Source organism: Pollicipes pollicipes, unplaced genomic scaffold (genome assembly GCF_011947565.3).
Source record: "Pollicipes pollicipes isolate AB1234 unplaced genomic scaffold, Ppol_2.1 Scaffold_7204;HRSCAF=8538_pilon_pilon_pilon, whole genome shotgun sequence".
NCBI lineage: Eukaryota > Metazoa > Arthropoda > Thecostraca > Pollicipedomorpha > Pollicipedidae > Pollicipes > Pollicipes pollicipes.
Window position 1 is genome coordinate 91306 of NW_023597025.1, and position 13331 is coordinate 104636.

General features: G+C 50.7%; 1 protein-coding gene across 4 annotated transcripts in view; it reads left to right on the forward strand.

The window, feature by feature from the left end:
* The window catches only part of FipoQ (F-box/LRR-repeat protein FipoQ), a 30185-nt gene that overhangs the window by 11767 nt on the left and 5087 nt on the right, over positions 1-13331 (forward strand). For all 4 annotated transcript variants that reach the window (XM_037232547.1, XM_037232546.1, XM_037232548.1 and 1 more), the window contains 5 exons: positions 7560-7759; positions 9478-9634; positions 11145-11262; positions 11653-11813; positions 12930-13035. In XM_037232547.1, the coding sequence (XP_037088442.1) occupies positions 7560-7759; positions 9478-9634; positions 11145-11262; positions 11653-11813; positions 12930-13035 (742 nt within the window). The remainder of the gene's footprint in view (positions 1-7559; positions 7760-9477; positions 9635-11144; positions 11263-11652; positions 11814-12929; positions 13036-13331) is intronic.

Genomic DNA, 13331 nt, shown 5'->3' on the forward strand with positions numbered 1-13331 from the left:
TCGCAGCGTACTTGTGATAACCATATATATATATATATATATATATATATATATATATATATATATATATATATATATATATATATCGTTATCACCACCCGTTGGCACTTGGGTACTCAGCCTTAACACACCAAAATGTTATCGATAGAACGCATGCCTTTCAGTTAACGTCAAACAAAACAGCACTAATCCCCGCGCATCATTTCAGCGCATGATCCTCAACCTGTTTCCAAATACGTTCAGGCAGATGCCTTCGATTCATCGGCAGATGCCGATGCCTGGTCACAGCCGGGCCGTCTGCCCACGGCCTAGCTGGGCACCAGCTGGGCGCATGCTGGTAAAACATCAGGGTATCGGTGGCCTGGGCAGGTGCTGGACTCCGAGTGGGGCCCTGTCTCTCCCCATTTGGTACACGCGCTGGAAACCAGCTGGGTACAAGTCTGTGCCAGGGATGGACCCAGCAAGAAACCTCGCGCAGCAGAGCGGAGTACTTGGAGTGCGCAGCGCATCCTACGCGGTGGAATGGTTGTCTTAACATTTTTTAGCATTGGTAAGACCCAAATTTAGGGTAATATATTTTAAACTCAAGATTTGGGTTCAAACGCCTGGTCGAAGCACAGATCCCTCAATGTCAGAAGTTAGCTTCTGGTATCGTACTATTTCAGTTTGTACGTATCGCCTTCGCTAAAGATGTTTATTAAACGGTCTGAATTCTAATAACCCATGTGTTTATCTAAAAATGGCGTACAATTCAGAAAAGATACCTTATATCTGTAACTTTGGAAAACACTCCGCTTTGACCAAGGTCAGATCGTATTGTATGAACTTGACCAGCTATTTTCACATATTTTAAGGAGTAAACCTGATGTGCTGCTTTTTTCTTCCGAAAATGAAGTTTAGTGATACCCGCTTCCGAATAATTATCATGACGTTTTGGACTGCGCTGCCAGCAATCCCATCGTTTGGTAGTGTCCACAGGCGCTTAGCTGGTCTTGCAATCTGGTTCCCAACAACATTTGGTGATAAATAGGACCCCAAAGGCGCAGGAGCTCAAATCTGTAGGATTTTGGCCATGCGAAAAATGCCGTGACCCTCTGTGTCACTCCTTATCTCACCCCACTCCACGCTCAGAAGTCATGCCAAGCTGCGGTTAAGGCTTCGTGGCGTTTTATCTTAGCGAATATGCCATTTTCTTTTAGAGTTTACGATGTACATCTAACAGCTTTTCCTATTAAACAGTTTACAGGTTAGTAAGGTTCAGGTTTTTTAGAAATACTTGAGCTTTGAAGGCAGATAACGTAAGGTTATTAACGGCATGATCTATGGTTTGCCACTGGCAGCTGATTGCAACATATGGCTTCAAGTCTCAAGGTCTTACCCTTGCATCAAGATCAATGCCAGCCGAAGTATGGGATCGAGGATGTGTCGAGAGTGCGATGGGCAAAAACTGGTTCCGCGGTGGTGCCCGACATATCCCGAGTTCCTTAGGTGAACGCCACGCTATGAAATGACATTCTGTATCTGAACTTTTACGATGAACGATGGATCACAGGATCCAGCTTTGTCCGCAGCTAATCAGGGTATTGGAGGCCCTACGGCTCGGTGAAGGCCAGCTCCCCTGACGCAGCATAAAACCCCCTCGCTTTATGGTCTTCAGCACGACCTGATGTTAATGGAGGGGTGCCATGCAGTCCCGTCACACGGAGGAGGCACCACCCTCCCCGGTCCCGTGACTCCTGGAGACATTTGGAGATGGCTGCGTCGATCTCTTTTGCCATCGCCGCCAGAGTTGCTGGTTCTTTTTAACGGCGACAGAAAAATGACAAATCAGTAGCCTATGGTGAGGGATGTCTACTCGCTACATGATTGCCCTTCTGAACCGTGCCTGAAACTGAGTACTTTTTTATCCTACTGCTTTTAACCGAGAAACCTTGCTTTAAACTTTAAATTCTTAACCGAGAAACCGATTTTACTTTCGCCTGGTTGTTGACAATAAACGAGTGGGGCAAAAGTAACTTAACTCAACGGTAACACGTGTTGGGTAGCCTAACGAGAAGGTGCAGGTTGGGAGCTCTGCCAAAACACCGACAAAACACCGACAGGAGGGATAAATTACATTCATAACATTATCAAAAATAAAGATAGTACAATCCCTTTGTTATACTGCATTGCAAGCACAAAAGGAAGTGAACAAAGAAAAATACAGGCGACATATTTAATTATGCATGCTAAAAGTAGTAATCAGTGCGTCGACTACAAATGTTATAGTGCGATTTTTGATCCTTCCGAGCAGCACGCCCGTCAACAATCGGTCATAAATGGAACAAGGATTGCTCGCCGCAAATCCGGACAGAGCCGTTTCACGAACAGCTTGAATGCCTGGCAGCAGATGTTGTCTTCGGAGTCGGGATGCCTTGTTAATTAGACCTGTCTGCCTAGCTATATGAACTGAAAATCATTGCATCGGAAAATAAGTAGTCGCCAAAAGTGAACGATGGAGCTAAACGGACACTTTCAAAATTGAAATAACGCTCCATGACGCATAAAACACGCCATGAGACGCACAACCCATGCCTTTGTTGCTTGGCATCCACCGCCGCTGCAAAACACCGACGCCCAGCCGGATGTAATGTCACCAAAGGACGGTCCTCGACCGACGACACTGTCTGAAAAAGCCACGGCCGGCGCCTTATCACTAAACACGTCACCCCAGAGACAGCTCCGGCCGCGTGATGAGAGGCGCGTGATCTGGTTTTGCCCGCAGACCGTTTATGGATAGCGTCCAGTAATGTAGCGTTGCAATGGGGGCAACTGTTGGTAACATCGATTGCAACTTTTGCATCGTTTTCAATGTGGCATTGGTAGTCTGTTCTATAGACCTGACGGCAAACGATTGGTTTCGCTCCTGCTCATCCCGGATTCCGTGCATTTTAGATTTGATACCAAATTATACCCCTGTGTGTAATATATACCCAATATATACCCTGATGCTAGTGTGAAAAGAGCTTATCTTTCCGTGCCGTGTCAACTCGTTCATATACTACTCCAGTTTGCAAGTGCTGGGAGACCTTTCAAAGCATGGCACTTAGATCTGGACAGTAAATCGACTGCAGCATTTCGCAGCTTTTTAACGTTGTAGACACATCTCGCAGCTTTCTAACATTGTACACAAAGCTGTAAAGTAAAACTCTGCTTCCATCCAGCAGCAGAGAGTGCGGGTCCATGGCTCAAACTCTGACTGGACCGACGTCGCCAGCGGTAGACTCTAAGGATTGGTGCTCTTACCAATCCTGCTCATTATTCTCATCCACGACTTACCAGAAGTGCGAGGCGCGGTCTAAACACTCGCGGAGGATACTACGATGATTGTCGTGTTCGAAGGCCCCTGGCCGCCTTTCCTCTTCATGTTGTCCTCAATGACCTAGTCAAATGGTCGGAGTACGACTGCTTGCATTCAAAGCATCTACGTGTAAACTAGCGCACATAAGCACTTGCAATCCGCAACCGGCCTACTTCCTGAACGGCGCCACAATGGCAGTCATGCCCGCTGGAAACTGCGCTGGAATGTTCGTGTGGGCTCGTGTAGGTTCATCCCCCCTTGCAGACGGCGGGGGAGGGGGCTCTAAGGTAACCAGATGCGGGCAGTCGTAAGGCTGTCATTCACCAACAGTGACGTTTTCACGCTGCCAATCTTGTTAGGACCACGGCATTCCCGTTTTAACGCAACTATTCAAGGGTATGACGTCATCTCCTGGGATCCCTCTGGCAAGCTGGATCAGGAGCGGCTGGAACACGTCCAATGACGCGCTACGCGTTTAAGGCACCGGCCATATTCTGAGGGGCTCAGACTCCAGCTACCTTCGCTGTACTACAAACGACACGAGCGAGACATGGTTGCAGTGTTCCTGACGTGTCACGGAGGCGTGCCTTTGCCTGTGGGCGAGCTACCTAAAAGACACGACTCACAGCAGTGACATGACGACACCCTTTTAAGCTGAGAAGCCCTCAAGCCAGGATCTTCGTTCGTAGGAACTCATTCAGCTCCTGGGTCGTGAGTGATTGGAACGCTCCTCCAACAGCAATACTGTCGTCATCCGCAGTTAAGTAGTTTAACACTAGGCTCGGTTCATGCTAGCCTGGCACCATGTACGATAGCCCGCACTGACCATGTCGCGAAAATGGGGTTGTTCGGCTAACTGAACGGGATCGCGAAAAACTGGGATTCACAGGCCAAGAAGTCTTTTAATTCTTGTTCATCGTCATTGGATAATGCAAGTAATTTGATAATATATAGAGTAGAACTTGTCGGATAACTGATAACGTAAACTTAATGTTTTTGGACACACGATTCAGATATAATTTCTGATCTTTTTCACCTGGTCATGCCGCATGTTGCCAACGAGTGTCCTGGCAAGCATGCCGTCAGCCTACCTGGATGTTTGTACGGCTTAACACATCTTGACTTCGCTTCCAGCTACGCACGACGCACAGTAGAAATGCCGCGCAGGACGACACATGGCACTCACACCATCGCCCGTAAAAATACAACTATGGCGGCCGCTGGCAAATGCTGCGCAGGAATTTGAATACTGCTGCGAAACCGGCCCGCGCCCGGCCAGATCACATTTTGCAACGGAATTCGCGAAAAAACGCGATGCATGCCTATCCGGGCAGAAGTTTGGTTCTTGCTGGGCAATACCGCAGCTTAGTTCATTTTATAAAGGAACTGGGTCCTGGCAAGGCGCAGGCCGCGCCGCGCTGCTATGTGATCTGCCCAGCAGAGGCCTCGACAGATTGCTGGATGGGGGGGCGGGGGGGGGGGGGCAGCCTGAGCAGTGGTAAAGGGATGGGTGGGACGTTGGGCTCACAAAGGGCCCACTTCTTCAAAAGGTAATCAGATATCGCCAACCTGATTTTGAGGAGCACGATTTTCTTTGCTTTATTTGTACATTCTTTACTGAGGCAGGAGGCAGCGGAAGATGCAATTCTGTTCGCACTCTGAAGTAAATAAACTGCAGGCACCTCACAATAAATCATTGGGTGAAGTGAGTTTTCACGGCTATTGAAATGACTATAGTCCAGTCAATTTTTTTTCTAAGCAAGGAACACTCAGGGGCCGTCCCGACTTGTTCTGGGTTGTACAAAGATTTGTGAACGTAAATGATAGTGAAAGCAGGTTGTAGATCGAAATGAGGTCACAAAAGTGCATTCAAATGGTCAACCCATATTCGTCTGAGACTGTTCAACCTTTGTCCAGGATTGATAAATGAAAAAAATTCATAACAGTTTTGAACGTAGATGAAAGTTATATATAGATAGATAAATAGATGTTGATAGCTAAATCGACATTGGTTATAACATCGTATTGAAATGGCCAGCCCATGTCCGTCTGGAAATGCTCAACCATTGTCCAGAATTGAGTAGTAGAAAAATTGCGGAACAGTTGTGACTATGCGTGCCCACCAGTCTTCGAGCAAACTCCCCCCCCCCCCCCCCCCGACGTCAGACGTTGCAGTCTCCGTACGCCGCGCGGCGTGGACTCGTGGCTAACACCAGACGGTGGCCAGCGGGCGGGCGAAAAAGATAACATCTCTGGGAGAACTACGTTTGTACGTTTCAGAACGTCAATGCGTGCTTTAAGATCATCTGGGGGTGTGCTTTAACTGTGCAATTTTGAAATGCTTACAAGAGGAACGGATAGGCATACACAGCAACGCGAACCTGTCTGGCCTTTGCTGGTGGAATCAGACAAGTAAAAGTGGAGTTTCTATTTTCGTTCGTTTCGCCGTCGTTGGTTATCTGTTCGGAGGAATATATCAAATTTGTACAGCTGAGGTTCGACAAATTTCAAGGTTTCTTTCCAGCGTGGAAAGACGCCTTGGAATTTACACAATAATAGCACCCAAATCACGTTTTTTGGGTGCTAATCTTCGACCGGTTTGTTTTCAATTTCCGATAAGATTTTGTGCCCTTATAATGTGACTTGCTGTTGTATGTAGAAACTGAAACATTGCTGAAAATGCCAAAACTCAGATAATAGCATAAAACTAGGCTAGAATAACAAGACGCACTAATCGTGTAATTAAAAACATGCCGCATACAGGGAAAGCAGAAAATATTCAATTCAACGGAGCGCGAATGTGGAGTTTTCAAAGAATAATTAGCTGAGTCAGCTGCACTAAGATGAACATGACATCGTGAATTGCATTTTCTTTGTTGCTTTTACCTGTGAAACAGCTGGTAGGACCCTTCCTTGAAATAAAGATAGTTTTAGCTACCATTTCTAATTTCCTGCTTGTATTTAGCTTCCAGAAATGTGGGGGCCAAACTCACTGTTGGGCGGGGGGGGAGCAGACTGGGCATTTGGGGGGAGGTAGTGTCCCACCCAAAAGAATACAAATCGACAATCGTGATGCTCACGGTTCTTTAAGGTGCACACATACCTTGGAAACAATTTTGAAGGTTCTTCTGAGCTTCCACCAACCATCAAGGTGGTACATACATGAGGTATTGCGATCAGTGTCTGACAGTCAAACCAAGAAAAATGGCGCAGACGTGCGCTAAGTGTCTCCAAGGCGAGAATATCACAAGACGCAGATTGTGTGCGGCTTTTCCGGGCTTGCCGATATTACTTGGGGCGCCACTTCTCACACACTTCAGACTCTGCGCTACGTATAACGATTACAGTTTCAGTAACCCACGGAGCATGCTCTCAAAGCACGTGCTCCGTCTACGAGCCACTCGCACAACGTACTAAATGGCGACCTAACGTAGGACGTCGCAATTTTTACGCGAGAAACTTGCCCTTGAGCCACGGGTAGGCTTAAGAGAACGCGGGGAATAGGCCGGGTGGCTATGGGTAAATGCGACAGACTTAACGTTGCGCATTGTATTTTACTCATGGTTTGACACAGATATTCTTCCGATAGGGGGGGGGGGGGGGGGGGGGAAGCAAAGACGTGCCCGCGGTCCACGAGTAATGCAGCGGTGAAACGGCTTCACTGAAAGAAACAAGCGCCTCACTCTCTTAAAATAAAACTGACGTGCCCGACGGGTGAATAAAGTTTTACTCTCGAAAAGATCCATTATCGTTCTTGAATTACCGTGACCGGGTAGTAAACTATGATGAAGTTCAACGTGGGCCTGTAAATAACGTACTGCCCATTAGCGATGAGGAAATTTGCGGACGTAGGAGTAAATCTGCCTTCAGTGCGGACGAACCGGCTCCCTGCGGCGTGTTATCTCTTTTATCCTTCTGGCCCATAACCGATGCGTTCCTGCATGCAAATGTCATTGATAACTTGCTTTTGCATCAATTGTCACCGCATTGGTCTGAATGAATCGCTAGTTTAATTAAGAGTACTCATGTAGTTCTTCAGCATCACTCACCCTCCGCTGTTCTTTGCCCGACGAAGCCAATGCAAAAGTGCCTTCTGCTTATATCACGGCACGTGCGTGGAGCTGTTCGCTACCGTGTTCGGCGCTGCGGTGACCGGATAGTGTGCGCAGTGAAGTCCCGCAGTGGCTGCTCTGTTTGAACGGCTCCACGTCGCCGGCAGACCATCGACAAGCTACCGGACAAGGTGCTGCTGCGCATCTTCTCCTTCCTCACCCACCGCGAGGTGTCCACGTACGCGCACGTGTGCAGGAAGTGGCGTCAGATCGCGTACGACTCGTCGCTGTGGTCGGTCGTGTCCATGAGGCCCGAGGTGTCGGGCCTCTACGTCCAGAACTCGGAGTCCCTGCAGGCGCTGATCAGGTGAGTGGGGTCACATCACTCACCCACATCACACAGTCACCACGTGGGGTTCCCGTTCTCTGACCTGGGGGACGTTCCCACTCCCCGCGTCCGGTCAGAACGCAGGCCTCCTGTGTTCTGATCAAGTGACTGTGTTCGCGACACACCTCCAATGAGATTGCTTGGCTCCTGTGCTTTGATCAGGTGACATTGTTCCATCACATGAGGAATATTCCATCACATGAGGAACATTCCATCACATGAGGAATATTCCATCACATGAGGAATATTCCATCACATGAGGAATATTCCATCAGGACACCCTCGTGCTGTGAACAGCCGAGTGTTCTCCGACCACAGCCAGGATGCATAATCCCCCACAAGGCAGCTGTTCTATCCAGCGTGACACCAGAGCAAAGGAAATGTCATTCTGGTCCGGGCCCACACCATCCCCTGGCAGACGTTCCAATAAGCGCAATGTCGGGATCTCATCTGTCCAGGGGCAGCGCCATCGGGGAGGGGGAGTAAAGGGCCTCCGCCATACTTGCCACTTGCCAAGGAGGCTAATTTTGGCTCCCTAATAATTTCAGAAGGCCCATTACGTTGACAGCAGACCCAAGTTGACCGACACAGCATTCCGTTAAATCAAAAGGACCACAGGGGGATTTCTGGGGGGGGGGGATAACAGAGGGGAGAAGAGGCACAAGACAATACAATAGGGGCTCTCGGTGCCCGACATTATGCCCGACCTGGGTACCCGACATATTCGTCGGCAGGAGGCCTCAAGTGACCCGAAAGGGACTCATCAAAACCCTTAAAAAGGACGCCTTGCCAGCCCAATTGGAGGCCCCAATTAGAAGGACTGGTAGCCCCATGAGGTCAAGAGCTTTTATTCGATTATCTATGCATAATTAGGAGGTCTTTTGTAAAAAAAGAGAGAGAAAAATAACAGAACACATCGCAGATAGAGGAAGGAATAAGGACCCCAGCATCTGCTATCTACCAGATACTGCCCCAGATCTACCGGGCTGCTGGGCCCATGGACTGGCTCGCCAAAGGAAAAATCTCTGCGTCGCCGCACCTGGACCTGGACCTCACAAGCGATCCACGTTTTGAGGCTTCTTGCCGTCATGGAACAGTGGCGCTCTGCTTCAGTTGTCATTTAATCGTACCCGTTTGCTGCAACGGTTTCTGGATTACCATCGTCGACTTATACTCTGCGTGGAAAGGTTTCCCTCGTACCCAGTGAGCAGGTTGTGTTTACTTGGCTCCATTGCTTGTTTGGTTGCCACCTACCTGCTGTCGTTACTTTTTTTTCATTGAATCCGAATCTTTTGAGTGAATGGATTTCTGGGACCAGAGCTCCCGCGCAAGTCTGGTCCCGAAATGCTTGCCTTCACCAGCGACTATTTACCATCTCTATTCGTAATCCAGTGTTCGTTTTTCCCATCACCATCGCCTATCACGTCTGAATCAGTGGCCCGTTATTGTATTCGAACTTTAGCCCGTGTGCAGTGCTCGCCGCTGCCCCCTCGCCAGTGTCAGACTCTCACACCGGTCCCTGCCCCCTCGCCAGCGTCAGGCTCTCACACCGGTGTCAGTGTCAGGCCCTCACACCAGTGTCAGGCTCTCACACCGGTCCCTACCCCTTCACCAGCCCCTTCGCCAGTGTCAGGCTCTCACACCGGTCCCTGCCCCTTCGCCGGCGTCTGACTCTCACACCCGTCACTGCCCCGCAGCGTTCGGTTCGGGCCTTCGCTGCGCTACATCGAGCTGCCCATCGAGCTGACCACCAACGCCGTCCTGCACGAGCTGGCCAGCAAGTGCCCCAACCTGACGTACATGCTGCTGGACTTCTCGACGGCCATGCAGCTGCACGACTTCAGCGACATGCAGGTCAGCTTCGGCTGCCGGAGGCCGGCCAGGGCGTGGCCGCTCGCGGTCTAGCTGCTGGCCGTGAAATTGTCCACGTGCATTGCAAGGACGACTACATTTGGACTGTCCGAGATCGTCACCATTGTGATGCAGCGGTCAGAAAACCCGTCCTCTGTCGATGCGTGCGGCAGAAGCGGTCGGGCCAGGGCAGGGGCAGGGTCTGGCCAAGGCAGGGGAAGAGTCAGGCAAGGGCGGGGGCAAGGTTAGGCCAGGGCAGGGTGGGGTCATGCCAGGGCAGGCCAGAGCAGGGTCGGGCCTGGACGGAGTCAGGGGAGGGCCAGGGGAGGGCCGGGGCAGGGCGGGGTCAGGGTCGGGCCAGGACAGGCCAGGGCAGGGTCGGATCAGGGTAGGAGTGGCTTCAGACCAGGGCGGGGGCACACCACAATGTGCTGATGATGCCCGACAGGCGTCGCGTTCCCCCGATCAGGGAAAGCCTTTGACAGAGCCGACCGCCGCATGCAGCTGCATGACACTTTTTGAGGACTCTCATACGCAAGAATATCACCCAACGATTCATTCGACCAGATTGATGGCAATGCACAAGTTTCAAAGCAGGCGACAGGACGACGCGTCTGAGGAGATAAACGTGCGGGTTCGATTCCTCGCAGTGTCCGCCCTTTTTACCGGGTTGAGAGGCCGGCAAAGCCACATAGCCTCAACAAGCTGAGTGCGTCGTAGAGCCCCAATGTCCAGCAAGATGACAGGGCGCGGGCGGCTGTGGTCTTACAGCCACTTCGCTGAAGCGCTCGTCCATCCCTAGGGCGATTCAGGGAGACAGCAGCGACGCTGGACATGTTTGACTGGAGTGTGATGCTGTCAGCCCTTGATGAGCAACAAATGTGACGACTGCTGTTTTGGCGATGCTTTTTATTTTACCGCCAATCGGATACGACCTTATCGTTTCATTGAATTTGCAGACGTGATCCGATTAACAAAAACAAGAAGGCCTTCATACTTTATCCACTGGTTATCCTTGTCTCCGCACCATCCAAGAATACGCTTTCTCGCTGGACTGGCTGACGCAACGAACTGGCTTCGGCTGGTCAAGCGCTCAGTGAGCCATCCATGCGTGCACTGCGGTGACGGTCTGGCCGGCTCCCTGGCGGTCGTCGGTCCGTCGGCCACAGCCGTCCTCGGGCGGACGTGCCGCTTCCCACCCACCTCTCCACCTGTCTCGTGTTGTCGCGAGATGAGCGGACAATGAGTGACGCATACGTCCGCACGTCCGCACGTTCCGCACGTCCGCACAGCGTTTCAAAGCCGGGTTCTGTTTGGCAGGTTTTACTCGTGTGTCGACCCTTGCATACACATCAAAGTCCTCATCCCATGTCATGTGCTCTCTCCCAAACTCGCACGCCTTCACCGGCATGCGTGAACTTCACTTTGTAAAGAAGTTTAGGCGGAACGGAAACCGACTAATGGTTGCGAAGTGGGTCTGCGGCCTGACGCTAGCGTTTCTACCCTGCTGCAGTCGTTCCCCACACGTCTGAGGTACCTCTGCATCTGTCTCTCCGAGGTCATATTCATGGAAGGCTTCATGCGAAAAATCTATAACTTCATCAACGGCTTGGAAGTATTACATCTTATCGGTACGTATTACATTCTTGAGAACGAGGCCGGTTTGTTTGTAGTTGCGACATGGGAGCCGCTGGTTTTAGTGTGGATCTAGTTGAGCTCGAGCAGAGAACATCGGTGAGGACCTTGGATGGGCTGAATGCTTACTGCTAGTTTTCAACGAAATGCTAGCTTCAAGTTTAAAACATAATGATATGCATGATATAAAATAAATGCACGTACAGACCTGATGATGTGCCACATATCTGAAGCATTCAGCTCATTTTAATTCGCATTTTTTTCATAACGATCCGCTGCACTGCAACTTCGCACCTGTCAGCTGCATACCGGGATAAACGCCACGGTTCAGCCACATGTTATTACCAGTGCTGAAGACTTCCTTGATGTTTTAATCAATCCCGCAGGCACCTACGAGAAGATTGAAGAGGAGGAGGAGGAGATCTACGAAGTGGTAAACGTGCACAAGCTCAAGTCGGCCACGCCTAACCTGCGAGTGGTGAACCTGTACGGCATCAACTTCGTGGACGACACGCACGTGGAGGCGTTCAGCTCCAACTGCATCCAGGTGAGTCACGTGTCCACCACCGCGTTTGGTTCTGTCTCACCGGGGTCGTCATCAATACCGTCGCGTCGCGGGCTCTGTCCCACCGGGGCGCTGTGTCCACCGCCGCGTCCCAGGCTCTGCGCCAGCGGGAGCATTGTGTTCGTCGCCGCGTGCCGGGCTCTGTCCCACCGGGGCGCTGTTTCCACCGCCGCGTCCCAGGCTCTGCGCCAGCGGGAGCATTGTGTTCGTCGCCGCGTGCCGGGCTCCGTCCCACCGGCAGCGAAGCCCTCTCACGGCTCAGAGATAATTGCATTGGTGGTTCATGTTTCGTAGCACCGTGAATGAGCCAAAAGGGCACTCCAAGACCCGATACTTTAGTACATTTACATCGATCGGCCTCGCAAACGATGTGGAATCAGATTGTTGCACATCACGATTGACAAGTGGCTGGGGGACGAGCGTGATGCGCGATAACCCACTGTTTCTCAATGAACTATCCAGACGGTGATGTGAAGCATGACGCTCTCTATCGCTCTAAGCTGGCTACTGGAGCATTTTAGAGCTGAAGGGTATATTTTCATAAACATCACTGGAGCAGTGTAAACTGTGATGGCCTGAATGCTTATAAATTAGCCGTCGGAGCATTTTGAGCCCGAACGTCTATATCCCGCATAGGGGTACGAGTGAGCAGTGCAGAGCCGGATGTACATTAGGTTCGCTTGGAGGGCAACACGGAGACCAGTGGTATTACTCCTTAACTTGACTGGTGGAGCTCTGTATGAGCTGTTATATTTGTCCATTTGAATCAAACGGGTGGGCGGTGTCGTGTTCATTATATGCATTCTGCGTGAACTCATACCCTTAAGCCATACCGTCCAACTGGCTGGCAGCTGACAGGCAGTGTGTATATTTTATTTACCCGTGAGCCTTCCGGACAATCAAAACAATCCGAGCATTGAATGACCCCCAATACACATATTCTTTAGGAATTGGTGCTGTAATACGTACATAAACGAACATCCTGCGCGGAGACGGACGTGACGCGCTTAGATCGGCGAAAATGTGTTTACGAGCTAGGCGGTCACAGAGCACGCGCTAGCAGGGTTCTGCTCAGTGCCATCCCCCACTTTTTTCCAGATGGAGTGTTTGGCTATCAACTTCTGTGCCAAGGTGACCGGCTCGTCCTTCCGGATCCTGTTTCAACGCTGCAGAAAGCTGAGGTCACTGCAGTGTCAGCAGACGAGTAAGCGGAAATACTGCGCGGGATCACAGCTGGGCGATATGTCACACATCCCCGCCGCTTCGCACATTCCTGGCGCACGAGAAAGGGTGCCTGCAGAGGCATATCTGCCCCTGGAAACCTGTGAAATGAGAGTAGAAGCCTATGTGAGTTCTTTGGGACGGAGTCAAATGGTCCTGTGCTCTTCAATGTTACCACGAACTGTATCCTAAACACCATGTTCTCAGGCCAAGGTCAGATTGTCACACTTGCCTTCATCGAAAGCAAAAACATTGGGCGCGCGTCCGGTCAAGAGCGGC